This window comes from Falco peregrinus, chromosome Z (genome assembly GCF_023634155.1).
Source record: "Falco peregrinus isolate bFalPer1 chromosome Z, bFalPer1.pri, whole genome shotgun sequence".
Lineage (NCBI taxonomy): Eukaryota > Metazoa > Chordata > Aves > Falconiformes > Falconidae > Falco > Falco peregrinus.
Window position 1 is genome coordinate 7,565,819 of NC_073739.1, and position 19,250 is coordinate 7,585,068.

Here is a 19,250-nt window from a genome sequence, read left to right on the forward strand (position 1 = left end):
GTTAAGAGTGCTGACACAGGGAAGTTTACCTGTTGTGGCTTGTCACTTGCACACAGCTGAAGTATAATTAATCTAAACCTTGTCTAACCTAACAATGAGCTTGTATACATTTGCTAAATGTCGCAGTTTTTCAGAAAAGCCATGTAAAGAAGGTCTCATTCTTGTTTAACTCCCAGTGCACCTAAATCACCTTGCTCTTCTACTTGAAAGCAGTGGATGTTTTGCCAAGGTATGTAACTATCTATATACCAGCTCATCTGTAACAAACAGTGCTTTGGAATATTTAAGGAAGCCAAAGCTAAGTAACAAAAACAAAAACAAAAACAAATCAAACTAATCTACAGAGATTTGTATTTAAAAAAATATCACGGAACTGCAGTGTCAAAAATTCGGCTTGGTATTTGCCTTACTTAACCAATCAAGTCTTAACATTTGACATTTTCTACCTCTCACTAATGCTCCAACTCTGATTTTCTTTAACGATGTTATGCTATCTACCCCAATATATACATGCACGCCTGCTGGAATTTTGCTCTGAGAGCAAATACGATCTGGCAGTTCGAGGTGGTCAACAGTCACCACTTTCAGCTGTTCAAAGCACACTCTCTCTGCGCAGGGGATGTGCTATCTGTAATGGCTCTTGAACTACTGAAGATTAAACTTCATGTGGATACCATGTGGACTGATGATAACGTATCTTCTCTGTCAACCCCTTCTGATTTCAAGAGTGTTCACAGAACATGAGGAATTACCTGTTCCCTGATGGGCCTTTGCAAACTCCACACAAAAAAAGCGGGGAGGGAAACGGTAAGATTAAATGATGGGTACAGTTATCAAAGGCTCTAGCATGGATATATTTATAGGGACTTCACCACTGTTATTAAACTAAGGTTTAGCATGGGGATTTTTTTGGTTTGGTTTTGTTTGCTTCCACAAATCCAGAAAAACCTTTTCAAACGCATATTGCGCCACAGCAGCACCAGGTTTAAGGTTTAAAAAGCTCTGATATGGTATTTTCTTGTTTGCCTATGGTGACTGCTCGCCATCAGTGAAATGATGCTCAGCTTGGGCTGCTGGAGGGGGCCATCGTGGGCTGCCCATAGGAAAGAAGGAAAACTCCTGCTTCACATGACAGACTGCAATTAGGCAAGCAGGCTGCCATTTCAAATATTTCCCTTTTATTAATTCAAGCACAAATTTTGCTTTTCTTACCCTGTGCAGCATCCTGAAGTAAAGGCCTGCAAATAACAGATGAATAATGCATCAAGTTCCTAGCAAGTGCCAAATCCAAGGGAGAAATTTCGGGTCCCCCCTAGGCTTCTGTGCAGTGGCACAGGGGGAGAGGGGTCCCAACAAAACAGAATGAGGATTATGCTTATCTTTCAAAACTGTACCCTCCTCCAGGAACCTCTACAGGCCAGAGCATCTTCTGAAGGGGAGGAGATATTTCCTTTCTTTTCTTCTGCAGGGGAGCACATGCGCACTCTTGTTTCTGCAAAATCCACATGGAAATTGCAGAAATATTTACCGGTTTTATTTTCAGGTTTTCTGTGAGGCATCACCCTCAAGGCTACAGGCCATCTCCTGCCTCTGCTGCCTCTGGTACAGCCAGTCCTGGATCCTCCCTCCTCTGCACCAAGCTGCAACTGCAGAAGGATCAATGCTGCAATTAATTGGGTCCCCTCTCCCCGCAGCCTGAATAGCCTTATGGCTACTCCACCATCCTCTTAGAAAATAAGGAGCATGGATCTGAGGGCACTCTGGCTAAACAGAAAGTAAAGCTGGTCTCCCTTCCACCCTGGGCAAGTGCCATGCCCTCTGCACAGAGGTTACAGTCCTGCACAGAGGGGCAGCTTCGTGCTGTGGTTGTCACTGCCTGTACCTGCCCGCCAGTAGCCTTGCTGAAGCCAGCCTCTGCGTGCTGCAGGTAGAGGTCAACTCTTGCAGTGTTCAGGGCCTTAGCAAACATCTCCCTCAGCTGTTGCCTCCTGCCTCTGTGAGCAGAGCCAGACTTTTTTCTGATGTGGAAAGATGACCCCATAACACTTTTACAGTGTTTCATAAACAGAAGGTATTTTATCAGTCCATCTGGTAACATTGTCTTCATTTCAGAAGAGCTGCTATGTAAGATCACCTTTCCCATCCACGTTTCCTTTGATGCGTGGAAAGTATGGAAGCTTTGATGTCACCTGCTCTTCTGCCTGACCCCTCGTTAGTATTTGAGCTGTGGGGTTGGGTGGTAGGATGCTTTCAGATCTGCTCTGAACTTAAACCTTAGATGTTTTAAGTGTTCTTCTTCCATCAGTCAAAATACACTTGTTTTGAAAACCAGGTATGCTTTCTACAAAAGTCTTGCAATGCCACTTGCTCTGCATCTACCTGCTAAATCCGAGTTATTCACATTTTTAACTGTCAACCAGGAAAGAGGCTGCCTCTGCCAGCTGTTGCCAGAGCAGTCATAGCATCGCAGACTGGTTTGAGTTGGAAGGGACCTCAAAGACCATCTAGTTCCACTCGCCATGCCGGGGGCTGGGACCCCTCCCCCCAGCCCAGGCCGCTCCCAGCCCCGTCCAGCCTGGCCTTGAGCCCTGCCAGGGATGGGGCACCCACAGCTGCTCTGGGCAGCCTGGGCCAGCGCCTCGCCGCCCTCACGGGGAGAATTTCTTCCTTGTGTACAATCTAAATTTAGTTTCTTTTAGTTTAAAATCTTGTCCTTTGTCCTGTAACTACAAACCCTGGTAAATGTCTGTCCCTTTAGCTTCCAAAGGCCACTCTAAGGTCTCCCTGGAGGCTTCTCTTCTCCAGGCTGAGCAAGCCCAGCTCCCTCAGCCTGTCTCCATAGGGGAGGTGCTCCAGCCCTCTGAGCATCTCCATGGCCTCCTCTGGACATGCTCCAACAGGTCCATGTCTTTCCTGTGCTGAGGACCCCAGAGCTGGATGCAGCGCTGCAGCGGGGGTCTCACCAGAGCAGAGTAGAGCAGCAGAACCCCCTTCCTTGACCTGCCAGTCTTGCTGCTGGTGATGCAGCCCAGGACACGGTTGGCTTTCTGGGCTGCGAGCGCACGTTGCTGGCTCACGTCCAGCTGTTCATCCCCCAGCACCCCCAAGTCCTTCTGGGCAGGGCTGCCCGCAACCCCTTCATGACCCCCATGCAGGACCTTGCACTTGGCATTGTTGAACGTCATGAGGTTCACATTGGCCCACTTCTCCAGCCTGCCAAGCTCCCTCCGGACTGCATCCCATCCCTCCAGCAAATCAACTGCAGCACTCAGCTTGGTGTCATCTGCAAATTTCCTGAGAGTAAACTTGATCTCACTACTGTCATTGATGAAGATACCAAATAGCATTGGTCCTGGGGTGGAGTCCTGAAGAACACCACTTGTTACTGATCTCTATTTGGACATGGAGCTGTTGACTGTAACTCTTTGGATGCAGCCATCCAACCAATTCACTATCCATCAAATAGTCCATCCATCAAACCCGTAACTCTCCAATTTAGCACAAGGATTGTGTGGGACCATGCCACAGGCCTTACAATGCTACTTGTCCAGATCTTCAGTGTGTCTGCATCATCTGGCTTAAGTAGACTGATTCTGGGTTAAGACTGAATTTTTTTTATCTTGTTCCTCAAGTACTGTGTTCAGCTCTGGGACCCCCACCATAAGAAGGACATGGACGTGTTGGAGCAGGTCCAGAGGAGGCCACAAAGATGAGCTGGGGGATGGAGCACCTCTCCTATGAAGACAGGCTGAGGGAGTTGAGGTATTACTCAGCCTGGAGAAGAGAAGGCTCTGGGGAGACCTTATAATGGCCTTCTGGTAGCTAAAGAGGCACAAGAAATCTGGAGAAGGGCTTTCTACAAGGGCATGTAGCGATAGGACAAGGGGTAATGATTTTAAGCTGAAAGAGGGGATATTTAGACTAGATGTCAGGAAGATATTCTTCACTGTGAGGGTGGCGAGGTGCTGGCACAGGTTGCCCAGAGAAGCCATGGCTGCCCCATCCCTGGCAGTGTTCCAGGCCAGGTTGGATGGGGCTGGATGGAGCAACCTGGTCTAGCAGAAGGTGTCCCTATCCATGGCAAGGGGTTGGAACTAGATGACCTGTGAGGTCTCTTCCAACCCAACCCATCCTGTGGTTCTATGATTAAATAGCAGAGTCTATTGTATGGAGTCCACGCATGATGGCTATAGTTCTTCATTCCATGGTTAAACATCTGCCTCCTGTCACAGGCTGAACAGGGCTGAAATTAAGAGACAAGATGTCAACTGCATTTCACCAGTGAATGTAGGGATAAAGAAATTATTTTTAAAACACGTTCTTTAGAATGCATGGCCTTTCCTTGTTGTATGGACGTGTGATGTAAGGAGAATGGCTACTCTTCAGCATCAGGATGGATGTGCACTCTGTCAAGGTGTGTGCAAATGAAGTATCAGTATAGGAACTGGTGTTTCTACAGGCTCAGACCTTCTCAAATAGTTGCGGTTTTGGTTTTTTTTTTTTTAATACCAGTGAAGGAAGGTCACATTTCCTTCACTGTGTATTAAAATTAGGAACAGAGTTTAACATTCAGGTTAGGATAGAGAAAACCCAAGAAACTCAAAATTAATGATGAACTAATGTACCCATGTGAGACGGGACAGCAGGGTAACAGTGCATCTCATGCCTCCTCTGTTACAACCCTGATCGTCTCTCAACTTGGTTACTTCCATCCATGCACAGTGTCTGCGGCTCTGGCACAGCACAGGTGAAGCGCACAACTGTCTGTATCCTCTATAATACATGACGGCAATTTCCTACTGCTGACAAGCAGATGCAGACCCACCACTTGATGCTAGATCTTCCTTTGCTTTTTCACAACTTAAATCAAAAGGTAAACAAAAACCCTGACTTTAAACTTGCTGGCATTTGACAGCTTTGACATCAAGTTGTAAGTGTCAACTACTTCAAGAATTCATTCCTTCCAAAAAATGCCACTATTTGTTCTGAAAATGTCTGGTCAAAGTGCAGCCTCCACATTACCCTGTAGAGAAGGAAGCCAAACTGCAAAAATCATAGCACTGTATGTAATTATGATTCCTAGGACTTAACGAAGAACAGCAAATTGCACACTGAAAACCCATTTTCCGTGATGGAGAGTTCATTAGAGCAATCCTCCTCCACCCCAAACAACCCATACGTGCTGCAATTGCCAAATTTAAACACAACCCTCCTTCATTAACTACAAATTTTCTGCTTGGGTATGGCTTTATGTTAATTTTTTTTTTTCCCCCAATAAAATGCCCATTATAATTTGATGCAAGTCATACAGAGGTCAAAATCCTTGAACTGTACAGAGCAAAACTCTTAAGCTCAGATATTTCAGAGGCAAGGAACAAACAGCAAGATGCATGTACATTGCAGAAACAGTTATACAACTTCCAAAAGAGATTTCCTTCCTTTAAATTTGGATTTTACTTTCCTGTACTCTTGTTTTCTGTGCTTACTTTCATGGGGAACAACTTCAAAACATGTCACAACCAGGGAGTGGGGGATCAACAAAGTCTAGAGGTGGAGTACCAAGAGGAGGGTGGTCCAGATGGGAGTCACCGCAGGACCAAGAGAAGCAGCACTGATAAAAGACAGGAATGACTCTGGTGAACGCAGCCATGAGAAACCAAACTAACACTGAACTCCAGAGGAAGGAGGTATGTAAGGAAAACCAGAAGTGCTGACACAAAACCAGCAGCTAAAGCTGTGTGATCATATTGCCAAAGAGTTAGGTTCTGTAAGAAGAGGATTAAACCCAAGAGAAATTGGTGGATGAGGAAGAGAAGCCCACCAAAAAACACAAACAGGGAGAAAGAAGCAGGTGAGCATCACAAGGCAAACAGTGACAATTCCCAGTAAGTTTAATTGCCAGTATCAGTGGTGACCGGGAAATGAGGAAGAGATACAGTGCAGTAGACTTGTGTTTGGAGAAGCGGGACCCTTCACGCTGGCAGGTGCAGGACCAGCTCCATGGTGTGTCACCAGCAACGTCTGAAGTTGAGGAGGGATGGGAAATGGGGCAGTAGTTGGGAAGGGAGGTGTGGATTTAACTGTGGTTTTGAGTGGTGGATCTCGGTAAGGATGCCAGGGGGAGGCATGTGTCTGTATTGTGAAGGGAAAATTCAAATGGGCTGGTTCCAGCCTCATAACCCACCGTTATTCTTCCCCAGCACTTTTCCAAGATGCCACCCAGACTTCCCAAAATTGTACACTGCCTCTGCCAACTGCGGCAACTGAACTTGCTTCTAAGCAAGTAAGATATTTACTTCTGGAAACACAGTGCAGAAAGACTGTTGTCCTTTAACATAAATAAAGGATGTCCTTTTAAATAAATCCCAGTCTTTAAAAAAAAAAAATAATCTGCCAAGAATTGATGTTATATTTGATAGCTTTCCAATTTATGAGTAATTTTTTTATTTAAACAAGCCAGACCCTTCCCCACGCCTCCTCCCCCTTCCCCAGTAGATGCATTCAGGGATGCTCAGCCTGAGGAACAGAAATGCAGCTGGGGGAAGGAACTGCTTTAGTCTCCGGGCCCATTTCTTCTGATCAAGCCATTATTTTGTGCCCGTGAGCAACAGCTCCTCCCGACACGAGTGTGACTGCTTGTCAAGCTTGTTATGTGTCCCAGGGCTAGCAACCCTGTGGGGAAGGAAAACATTTTTTGCCTTTGTTACCGTATTTGTTCAGGAGGCAGGAAAAAAGTCTTTTCTCTATTTGTAACCCAAGGATAGACATGCACTGAGCAGGTTGGCTGCTGAGATGTAAATTTTTACAAGTGAGAGGAATGGTCAGCACGCCTCACCATGAACTAATGAGTCCTGTAAGTGGTAAAAAAAAACTACTGGAAAAGAGATTTCCCAGTTCAACAAAGAGCCAAACCCTTTTCTGTGGCCGTTGGGTGAGGCGGCAGAGCAAAGTGGGTCAGTGCCAGCTGAGGAGCTCCAGAAAGCCTTCCAGCTGCTTCAGACCACCGAGGGTACCGGTCAGCCAGACTGCTTCCCTCCTCCCTTTCAGTAATATCTAGGCATGCTGTGACATTTGTTTGATATTTCAGATTTCTGGTACTTGTGGCAATTGCACTGGCATGCACTAAGAAAAGATGGGAAGATCCTGAGCTGAAGCTCTCGTTCTCTTTCCTGCAACCGCCCAGTGCTTAACACTCTCTACAAATCTGACCATGGTCTTGCATAGCTGGTCAATGTGTTTGACTCTTCTTTACTGCTTCTGACTGGGGATTTTTCTTCATCGGTTGTGGATCTAAAAGGCTTTTTGTGACATACCTGAAAAAAGAAGAGCACGCGTAACTATGCAAGAAGTAAACTTTCAGGAATGTGCCTTCATGTCAGGGCAAAGCAGGTCAGGCAAATTGACTTCTTAAATTATTCCAGAAAATATTAATCAGCACTCTGTAATCAAAATATATATTTAAAAAATCAACATTTTAGATTTTCCTTTAATCACTTGCTGTAATTTCAGTAAAAGTTGAGTGAGACAAGCAGTTTTGAGTTTCTTTTGATTATATTAAAATGGAAAAAATTTATTGCCGTGTGACTCATAACTAGGGGTTTCAGGCTTCTATATTGTGCAACCTGAACCATAGAAAAGTTTTTAACATTTAAATTTCATTCAGTACTAAGGCTGATGACGAGACAAATGTTGTAATACTCTTTTTGGCCCCTTTGACCAAATAACTCTATTTCAAACTTGGGAAATTTAAGTTGGACATTCAAGATTCATTGACAGGGAATTTGTTTGGATTTTGCATTGACATTCATTGACAGGGTGTTTGAAGTAGGCTAAAATTGACTTTGAGCACTGAAATACTACACAGAATAGAAGAAATTATCCAGAAGTGCAACATCCTGTGGAATGGACAGTTAAGATTTATTTCATATTTTGAATTACGATAGCTTACAGATTTTAATTAAGATCTGAAGTTCTTTGTTCATGAGAAATACGCCTTCTCTTGACTACTATGACACAAAAGAAGCAGAAGACTTCTAATGCCTCTTGCAGCAAGGAGTATCTGCCTCCTGATCTGATGACCTGACCTACACTTGCTCATGTCTTCCGCGGCTGGCAGCAGTGGCACTGCACAACTGCTATTTGACTTCTCCTGAGACAGAGAGGCTGCTTTTAAGGAAAGGGATGTGGTGTTCACAACAAGAGCCAACTGAAGCAGCTCACCATATCTGCAATGTGGAGAAATATGGAGAGATGAAGGTGGTTTAGGACAGCTACACTAGTCTTCTGGTAAGAAGGATCTTCTCTTTCTCCACCAAGTGCGGAGGGAAAGCACCGCCAGAAGGTGAACATCTCTGGGTCTACACGCCCTTCTTGGGCTGCTCCTCACCCTCATTCCTTCTGCTTCGCCCATATCTGGTTCACCAACTGCATGAGCCTTTCGACCAGCAGCACTTCACCCACTCCCCTGAGCGAGAGAGAACAGTATGCTTTGTTCAAGCCTTCAGATTTTTCTAGGCTGATGTCTAAGGTTTGTGTTTTATCTGGGAGTCGCTGAATTTCCCCTTTGAGAGTCAGAAGCAATGTGCCTTTTATCCTACCTTAATTAGGCAGAAAGCAATGGAAATCCAGTGTTCCACACTGAAAAATGGCTATAATTGCAATTGTGTTTCATGTAAAAAGTTTTGGTTCTTCACTTATGCAAGATTTCAGAAAAATTCTGGAGGAGGAGGAGGTATTTATTGAAAATTTGCAATACTGGTTTTGTTTGGGGGGTGGGGGGGGTGGGGGGAGATGAGTTGGCTTTCACAGAAGCAGCTGCACAGCAACCTGGAAATTAGCCCAGCTGGGAGGGAAAAGTTTGCCCTCGAAAGAGAAGCAGGTTCAGAAATGGAAAGCAGTTTGTGTCTGGCTGTCAGCAACACTTTGCTGCCAAGCAGGGGCAGGAGGTGCCCCTCTCCCATGGGTCAGCAATCTCTGGCTGCTGAGCAGACAGCAGCAAAGGTTTCATTACATTTTGTGTGGCCAGTATGTGATCTAGCGCTGATGAGAGAAATAATTTTCCTTTCTCTCCTTTGCTTTGTGCTCTTGGGCTAGCCTAGAATGAAATACTTCACCATGTAGCACATTTGCTGGCAGGTCCAGCAGCTCTTCCCCTTGTTGGTGCAGCTCATGCCCTGAGGGCCCACATTAGCAGATACACTGTATGCAGCCTGCTTAATTACTTTCTCATTATTCCACTGTTGTCTTAAGTGCAACAGAAAAAAAACCTTGGGTTTTATTCCACTTGGATTTAAAACGCTAAGTTACAGCACAGTAGCTCTTTAAGTTAAATCTCACTGCTATTATGAAAAACACTTAGTTATTCCTTACTACAAAGAGAAACAGCTGTAAAAACAGGGTAAGCAAGCTCTGTGCTGTGACTTATCAGCAGAAACATTAACTAGAACCTCTCAGATGATTAGCTTTGATGGATCCTGAGCGCTCCGACACCTACCTTAATGGTGGACCCCAATTAAGTTGCTCATTTTCACTGGACCCAAATAAAGTTGTTAAATTTTATTTTCCAGGAACAGAAGGAGTTTTGTGATCATGACAGGCATTATTCTTTTGTGATTGTTTGCAAATGGACAAGGTGCTTAGGAATGCAACCCGGCAACTTCATTCAGACTTTAGAACCAACCCAGACATGGAAGATACGCTGAAATATTTATGGCATAAGGCAGGACTGATTCTCTGCAGAGGCCTGCCACACAAAGCAGAGCAGACAAACTGCAACTAGTGAAAAGGGGTTCACCGACATGATTTCAAAATGTCCTGTTGCAGCGGGAGAACTGTATTTAACCAACATACACTCTTAGTCTTGCTTCTGTGGATCGTATTTTCAGACAGATCAGTCCTGAGTGTTTGAGGCATTAGAATAGTTCACCAATTTTCAACAAAGAGATGTTTTTCTCCCACAGCCCCCTCCACTTACATGTTTGGGGGCTTAAAACACTGAAAATCCTGCACACAGGAATATGATATTTTCATTTGCTTGCCCTTCACACCAGTCTTGGGGAAAATGACAGCATAGAACTTCAAAGAAAGACACTTCCTACAACCTAGTAGAGAGATACTTAAACTGTGTTTAATGCAGTAAATATGTATAACTAACTAACTTGGACATTACCACCGAAATAGACAGTTGAAATTGAGTACAGAAAAAAAAAACCGCAACAGGGAATCGCACGCAGACCGATGGGCAACATTAAGAAGGTACAAGGCTTGCAGTGTTTATCAAAGAACTCTGCAAAACTGAAAACTGGCAACAAACATTCGCACATTGTCAAGTTGGAAGTTTGGCTTTTTTTTAAACAAAATAGGCTCATCAGTGATTCTGGCTTCATCAATAGTATGCTGCTCTCTGGGCAGCACCCAGTGGAAAAGTGGTTACACAAGCTTCGCGAATAGATTTTTTTAAAGTCATGGTGTAACAAGATCGTATTTAGGTCTGAGACTTTCTGCAGAACAATCGTTTGACTGGCGTTCTTTCAAACATAAAAACAGAGATCAAAATAACTGCCACACCAGGAACCGGCTATCAACGTGTCTTACTGCAAAATAAACAAATCCAGGATGATCTTTCATGAGCAATGCAGCTAACATACAACTCTTTAGACAAATGTATATAGATTTGCTTGCAAAGTATTTCTAAATAGTCTTTTCAAAAAGTATTGTTAGAGTAGTGCAATATAACTTTATCAGCAATTGCAACCAATAAGAGGTAACCCACAGAGGACCGCAGGAAGAGCTTCCCTTGAGGATGTCATCCCTCGGCTCTCCCCCGGGCAAAAATCCCCTTTAACGTCAATGGGAGCTACGACTAAGAGCTGTGCACAGGTAGTCCCTCAGGAATGAAGTCTCTGCTCACTACGCGGGGAGCTGAGCGTGGAAGTCTACATGCAGCTATCAGAATATATCCCCAAGTACTCGTTATGCAGTGGCCACTAAGACATTTGAAATGTAAACGATTCTCGTCTATGTCCCATGTAATTTATAAAATAATGCTGTTTCCATGCAGTAGGGCACAACTGTATCAGAAGAACTGACTACATTATTAACTAAGGAAATAAAACCAGTATATCAGTTTTACCACAACTGCGATTTTTTTCCTCTACACTATATTTCACATTGGTAACAGTTAATGTGTTACATCATACAGCGTATTAACATGATCTTGTGATCTGAAAGCAAAAACACCTTCTGCAAGACTTCCATATTAAAATAGTTATGTGCACAAAAGGTGTTCATAGCATGACACCCAAAGCAATATGGAGTTAGTCCGATAGTATTTCTGTTACAGCAGAACTATGAACTTCATTCACTAAACTGTGTAGTACAAATGAAGATTACTGGTACATATAGAAAAATCAGATAGGCAATCAGTTACAAACCTGGCAGTATTTTGAGAGAGACAGAGATTTTTAGGTCTTACAATGGAATGATAAAAATGGCAGGAACTTCTTTTGGGAGCTCCAAAAGAGATTTGCACTTGGTGTTTCTCATTATCTTATGAGCAGCCCCACTGCACAATAAAATGTTGCACCAGGAGTTAACATCAGGGTCTGGAGTTCAAGAAAATCTGCTTAAACTTACGTGCAGTAGGTTCCACTATATTGTACTTCTCTTGAAATGTATAAAACATAGAAAATCGTAATGGTGACTTACTGGATAAAAATATTAACGCTCACAAATAAAACCCTGACTAAATTTTTGAGTCAGATTTAGGTTTACACCTTTTGTAGATTTAGTCGGTATGGTTTGAGCATTTCAGGTATCTTTGACCACCAAGTAGCAGTGCATATTTACTGTTTTAGATTGGTTCCTCTAATGTGCTATGCTGCTTCCAGCAAGGCTTTCCAATGGCAAAACCCTACTTGAAACCTTCAACAAACGTCTTTACAGTGCGAAATATATCTTCAACGAGAAATGCCTTTTTACAATATTTACAAAATCTCCCCATTAGATAAAAAGGCAAAATAAATAAAAAGCTTAGAGAAAAGAAACGCTGCTTGGGTCGTAGTTTTTTTCTTTTATCTTCCCCCTGCAGATGCTAGTCTCCTCAAAACATGAAGCTGGCTAGACGGGGTTGTTTTTCTTCCTCTTGCTTGGGCTGTGACTGGGATCTTGTTTCAGTTCATGGTATTGCACCTGTTTAAACACAACGTTCAGAAAGAAACCGGTCAGGTGGTGCTGGCTAGGAAAAGAAAGATTTCTGTTTTTTCCCCAGGGGGGGAAAAAGAAAAGAAAAAAGAAAGAAAAAGAGAACTATTCCCCTGCAAACTATACAGGATCTGCAGCTGTGATTCAACAATGACAGACTGGATAGATCCAGAGGGAGAAGGAAAAACAGTATTAGGAAAATCCTGCTGGGAAGTAACACTGTGCTGATGTCAGCTTTAAGAAAGCTTTTTTTTTTGTTTTCTCCATGGGCTGTAATGGAGAATAAACAGTGTCCTCTTCAATGAATTTGATGAATATTCTCTGTAATATTTCTTAAAAGCTTGCTTATTTTCAAAGGCCTGCCACGGAGGGGATTGGACTCAGAGTGGGTACGTGCACCCACGTCTCCTCTTTGAACCAGCTCTGAACCAAAACTGTTAACCAAGGAATATGGAAAGTATACAATCTTTGTGATATTGGAGGTGATTTATGTGCCTGACATTATCTTAATGCTTGCACCTTCTCAAGAGATTGCGTGCTGCATTACAAAAGCTTGTAATTCACAACCAGCTTATTTTTAAAGGAGTTTATAAGCATGGTTGAACTGTGGCCACAGCAAACACTTTCACCCCAGGGAAGGAGAGGCTGAAGTGCTCTCAGAGGGCTGCCACAAGACACTGGGCAAAGCCGCCCGCTGCTGACTCCATCTCCTTTCATCATTTGACCTCCCTGTTCCCTTGCTGCACGCCCTGACAGCCTCAGCTCCAGCGTGCCCTACGCAGTGCCTTATCCCGGTCGGATTCACATAGTGCTGGAGCGTGCTTAACACAGACTCCACCACCTTCCAAACATTCGCCCTTTTACTGACTGCTCCTAAGCATCTTCAAAGGCACAACCAAAGTAGCAGCTATTTTCTCACTGGAAAAAGGTCTAGTAGCCTCCTTAAGGTTCATGGGCTACCTGCAGCTCAAGTTTGCTATTTCTTCATCGTGCTGAAGAGTACAATATTGAATCAAAATAACTGCTTTAAAATTTGTTTACAAAACCCTGAAAGTCATGGTGCCACACATCAAATTAACTACTGTAAGGGCAAATTAAAAAATATACACACCATTTGCACATCTGAAGGAACTCTGGATAGAAAGTCAAGTAGCTCATTGTTATCGATTGCATATGGACTTCGAAGCCTCTTTGTAAATTTATTGATGCCTGCGAAAGTGAAAGCTCAAATGTTACTATCATCATTTTTCAAAAAATTAAATATATATTTTTGGCAAAGTTCTAAAAAAGATTTTATCATCCATTTGAAAGCCTGAAATTAGCACTGAATTAATGAATAAATGAATTGTGAACTTGGGCTCTAAAAGCCGGAATCTGCTGCTGTAGTCCCCTCTGCTTCAAACTGCAAAAGTTCTAGGCACATTTTCAAATCCCTCCAATACTTTTTCCTGAAAGTAATAGAAACTGTGATTATTATGCAGAGGTTGCAAAAAGGACAGGAATCAAGCATACTCCATTTCTGTAGCTAAGAGGATGAGCAGTAATGAGCTTAATTGCAGGACAGAAGGTTCAGGCTAGACACAAGGAAAATCTTCCTAATGCTAAGGACGGTGAAGCAGACGGGAAGCAGTGAAGTCTGGATCACGTGAAGGCTTTAGGATGAGTTTACACAAACCTCTGTCCGGGAATGACATATAGATGAGCTGATGGCAATGCAGAGAAGGGATGCAAGGTCTCCCTTAGATGTCATGGTCTTACAATGCCTATTGACAATTAATGGTCAGAAGCACCAAGAAAATCCTCCTCAAACTAAACAGAAAGCAAGGTTTTAAATTAGTCTCATCTTCTTATCGTTACATACCAGGTGAGATTCACACACTTTTCACGTGAGAATCTTGCTCATGGGCTCTGGGAACACAGGTCTGACAGACAGGCAGGCACAGCACACACTGCACAAACCCTCACATGAGTGGGAGAAAGCCAGGACAGCGTTAATAATGTGCCAGTCTGTGTCATTTATCCAGGCCGTATCAGAGATAAGATAATACCGTTTATCTTCCATGATGTCTTTGGCGCCCAGGCCTTTCAGAAAGCTTTAGCAAGGACATAAAGCTTCAGGACAGACTGCACAAGCTGCAGTCTTGACAACACCCACGGCCTCCCCCTGCATGAATTCTCCGTCCTGTGGTGCAGAGAGGGGATGCTGCCATCCCTGACCTGGTGATTGAGCAGTGGGTGTTGAAAGAGAGTATGTGAGATCCAGACACCTTCGTTTAAGAAGACCCTTTGCATCAGCAAGTGACTGAGAAATTCAAGGTCTACCCCACTGTTCGCTGCACATGGCCACTGGACCACCCGCGGGTGAATCCAGGAGCTGATAAGGTCTCACCTTGTCAGCCTCTGAAAGTAAACACATGAAAGTAAACACATGAACTCTGAAAGTAAACACATGGTCAAGGCTCAAGAAAATAAAAGTGCTGAAGACATGAGATGGGACAGCTCAGGAGAAGATAAAACAAGAGGACTAGGTCTATTCCAAAAGCTTGAACATTTTCTGATTAAAATAATTGTCTTCATACTCTTTTCCACAAAAACAGCTGTAGCTATCACCAGGACTCTGCACTGTAGTGAACGGATGAGAGCGCAGCGGTGGTTCCTGCTCTACCACAGCTGACACACCACATGTTCAAGGACCAGCAGTCTCCATGGGGAGAAACACGGCCAGGAGGGAAGGAAATGAGAATTTCTTCCCAGGGCAGGCTGAAAAATGCAGTCCCTATGGATGCACAGAAGAAAGACAGCTATGCATAAGACCAGCCGTAACATGGAGGAATTTTCATTTAATAACAACACTTGCCTTCCCAAAGAACAAAATGGGCAGATGCTGCTACAGACCAGCTCAAACTTCCTATGGACATAAGTCAGATGACAGAGGTCATTTGCGTCCAGCTGCAGGATGGACAAACAGGATGAAGAGACATGTAACACAGGGGAGGCCAGACACACACAGCAATGGAGAACACACAGGCGTGTGTTCGGAATACTGCATTTTTTTGAAGGGAGAGCTGCTCAACATGGCTCTGTGCGGATGCACTGTTGCCCGAGGAGGTCGGGACTGCCAGAGCTGCAGCTGTGCAGGACCTGTCTGGTCACCCAGCACGATGCAGAGGAACAGGTCCCCGCAGAGGGGAACCCCATACATGGGCTGAGTAAGAAGCCACCTAAACTGAAATGCAGGATTAAAACGTGGAGCTGAACAAAGGTGTGTGAAGTTGTACCTAGATAAGAATGGACGACTTGCGGGCAGGGCGGGAGGAGGTGGTGGGAAAGAGAGCAAGGTGCATTCACAGCCACTTGTGCTTATGCTGCCCATCCGTGGTTTGGGAGGGGTGCACTCCGGTTTGGGAGTGGAGGCTCTGCCTCACCTGAAACAGAGACACTTCTGGGGAAGTGTGAACCCACACCCCCAGTATCGCAGGGGTCCATGTCAGGAGATTTTCGAACCACTGTGCTGACTCTATACACTTTTATGGGTCTTGGAGGGGTATTATAATCTCAGGTCCTTGCCTGAAATCAAGGGGATGCATGAAAGCAAGAGTACAAAGATGCCAGATCTGTATGAAAAACGACAGAAAAAGGACACAGACCAAGGACTTCAGACCTGGGCAACAAGAGGCTTACCACCATGTGTGTGTGGTAGGCAGAATGAGGTTTTGGGGAACAAACTAGGAGTCTGGGTTGCACCCAAGCAGGGTGATACAGGGGATGTGGGGAATAAGTGAAATTCCACAACAGGGTAAAACAGAAAGCCCGCACGCTTGCTTTTTTTAGTCACATGGAAATATTTTGTCCAAATCCTCCCTAATGGCTCTTCTCCATTTTGTGTACTCTGCTGCAACTATCTGTGAAGACTCTGTAAGAGTATCACCAATACTAACTGGTACATAAATATACATATTCTTTGGTGTCAGTTCCATGACTTTAGGTTGTCTCCGGAACTCAGGACTTTTTGATCAAGGCATGACTGTTATTTTTTCCTTCAGGAAGAAAATCTAGCCACAGATTGAACTGAGGCTGTGCTCTTCACAAGTCTGCACTACTGAATAAGGGTACAACTGCTGGTGGTATGTATAAAAGACGTATAAAAAATGTGCAAATGAAAACTTGGTGTATTATTTACAACAGATGTGGTAACGGTAGCTGTTTAAAATCAGTATAAAGAATAAATATAAGGACAAGTAGTGAAAGCTTGGATCAATCATGATTCCACCCCCCACCCCCTCGCCACCCAGTTTCTGTTCATTATCAACCAGCCAAATACCACATATACCTTTCTGTTCAACTAAAGGTGACCCTTTAAACAGGTTTCTTGTTGCTATGTTTACATACACTTTCACAAGATAAAGTACTGCAGTAAAAAAGGCATATTGTCCTAAATGCACTATATAGATTGAAATGCCTCTGTTTGTGTATAAGTGGTGAAAATAAATCATAGTAATATCTAGACAAAGCTACACTTTGATATATGAAGAATCCTCATGGCTACATGTTTATAGTATGATGAAGCCTAGAATGCCAGCCAAGAAAAATGTATTTTGCAGGTGGGCCTAAATCTTTACACAGTTGTGATTTTTAACTAACCTGTCTGTTTCCATCATGGAGCACCTTCGTGGCCATAAATACAGGAAAGTACTGACAATGTAAGTCATCTCTTAAAAAACAGGTTTTTCTAAGTGGCACACACAGTTTAAAAAGGCTTTACTTACCCCAGACAAGGACAATGTATCTCAGTGGAATGAAATACAGGATGATGGTGAACACGGAGAGGGCAACAATCGCCAGCCAGCTCAGGAATGGGACAGTCCAATTGAAAGTGCTGGAAGAAAAATTAACAAAAGTCAGAATTGTGGTCACCTGACAGAGCCAAACGATGAACAAAAATTGGACTGGACAGGGGAAGACGTGCCAGCTTCCATCAACAAACTGAAGCTACAAATGAATGCATGGATGCTGGGCATCAGGGCCAGCAAGGGCTCGGACCCATCCCCAGTGGAAATGAGAGGAGGTCCCAGCTTCACCCGCAGAATGGGACCTCTCCCAGCCCAGCCGTGCACACAGCAACCACTGCTCCGCCTTTTGGAAATGACCGTGGCCACCCCCAGTGGAAGGTGGAACACACACAGTTCCTTACTCCTCAAACATACTCGCACTGGCAAACCGGAGTCCCTTTTTCAATACCAGTGTGGAGGAAGGATGTAATAGCTGGAAGAGTACTGCTAAGGCTTTCTGCTTGCTCTACCTCCCTATTCTGCCGTAAGGACAGCACAAGGCGTTAAAGGCTGAGCAGGGACCTTCCCCTCTGACATATGGGTGCATTCCCTGGCTAGGTGCCCTTCTTGCTTGGGGGGCACAGTCAGGAAAAGGCGAGCGTGTGGGTATGCAAAGCTGGAAACTCATACATGCACCTATAAAGGAGAGGGTCAGGGAAAAGGAGGGGGCAGAACAGTCAGTGTTGAAGACGGGGATAATGCAACAGCACTGGATGAAGGAAGGAAATAAAAACATTTTGAGTGGCGAAAAAAACCAAAAACAAACAACCAAAAAATCCCAAAAGGAGAAAAAAGATGGATGAAGCAAAAAGGAGGGAGTGGTGTAGGACAAAGTACATTGCAGGAAAGGCAAAGATAAACGTTAACTTCCAGATAAAATAAAATATATTTCTTTATGGATAAAGGGAGAGAACTTCTGAGATCCCATCAGAGTTTCAGTACATTGCCTTTCCAAAAGAGCCCCAGATTAAAACATCCTCGTTAAGGGTCCCAAACCCTATGCTGCGATAAAAAACTGCGGGACACCTCATTTTGCAGCAGTTGAGGTGTGAGCCGAGAGGAAGCAAAAGCTAACGAGTCTTGCAACAGCCGTGCTGTGGCTCTCCAACCTCTGTGTGCAGGGAAGAGAGAAAGGCCAGATGGCCAATTTATAGATACGTCCCATGGGAACGCTGGTTAAAGGGAGCTTGGCTCAATGGGATTGTTCCACGAAGGCACCACCATGTCAAAAGCGTTTCATGACATTTAACCAGAAGGAAAATGTGGCTTTGACTCTAAATAGCCTGATGATACTCTTTAAAGTATTACCACTAGCTACATCCCCAATCAGTGTGATTACAGTATTTTGGCTTCTCTGGCTGAATAATTGCAATTATCTGAATTGCTAGCCATATTTTTCATAATGAGCTCTGGCTTCCTGTGTTTATTTGTCTTCTTTTCTCTCTGGCAATTTTGACATGTCTCCAGAGTGAACATTATGTTAGTGTCACTTGGTGTAGGATCACTCCCTTTCTCCTCAGGGGACACCTGCTCTTTTCCCCTCTTCTGCATGCATTTGGGATGAACAGAAGGTTGAGGGTCTGCTCATGTTCCTGTGACTCGGCTTTGTGCAATGGATCACAGACACGCCATGTGTGGGAACACTGGCTCCTCACTTAGCAAACCTCCTTATGTGCTGTGTTAGCACAGCATTCAGTACAGGTTTCCCATTATAGTTTCAGGAACAAATTACAAAGATTTATAGGAAGATTCGGTCTCACTAGGTTCAGAAAATTCTGTTGCTCTCATCTGGTATGTAACAGAACAAACCCTACTTCCAAAATGCACAATTAGAAAAACTTAATCAAGACAACTTCCACGAGCAGCCTTTTGATAAAAGACTTCCTTCAGAGACAGGCTCGTTTGGTTTGTCTGGAAAACTCGTGCAATATAATGTGCTTGCACCTGGCTCTGCCGCTGTGAACACGGCCTGCCTGGAAGTGTCCCCACGGGAATGTTTCCCAGGCTTTCCGGCTAGGGACTTTGCTCTTAAATATGGAAATGGCAACCTCCTCTCCATCCCGAATCTGGTATGCTTGCCATTGCTGATATTCGAAAAATAAACCAAAACAATAAGAAAAAGGCAGAACAGCATGAGAGACGATCCCCGTGTTTCCTGCAGGCTGACCTTCACCCAACACACCCTCTTCCCAGAACTCGCTTCCCCCAGTCCGATTTATT

General features: G+C 44.1%; 1 protein-coding gene across 9 annotated transcripts in view; it reads right to left on the reverse strand.

Annotated features, from left to right (window-relative positions):
• Positions 1 to 10,104: 10,104 nt before the first annotated feature.
• MCTP1 (multiple C2 and transmembrane domain containing 1) overlaps positions 10,105 to 19,250 on the reverse strand; it is a 277,869-nt gene continuing 268,723 nt past the window's right edge. For all 9 annotated transcript variants that reach the window (XM_055791716.1, XM_055791714.1, XM_055791713.1 and 6 more), the window contains 3 exons: positions 16,968 to 17,077; positions 13,313 to 13,410; positions 10,105 to 12,189 (listed from right to left, as the gene is read on the reverse strand). In XM_055791716.1, the coding sequence (XP_055647691.1) occupies positions 12,118 to 12,189; positions 13,313 to 13,410; positions 16,968 to 17,077 (280 nt within the window). In that variant the 3' untranslated portion in view covers positions 10,105 to 12,117. The remainder of the gene's footprint in view (positions 12,190 to 13,312; positions 13,411 to 16,967; positions 17,078 to 19,250) is intronic.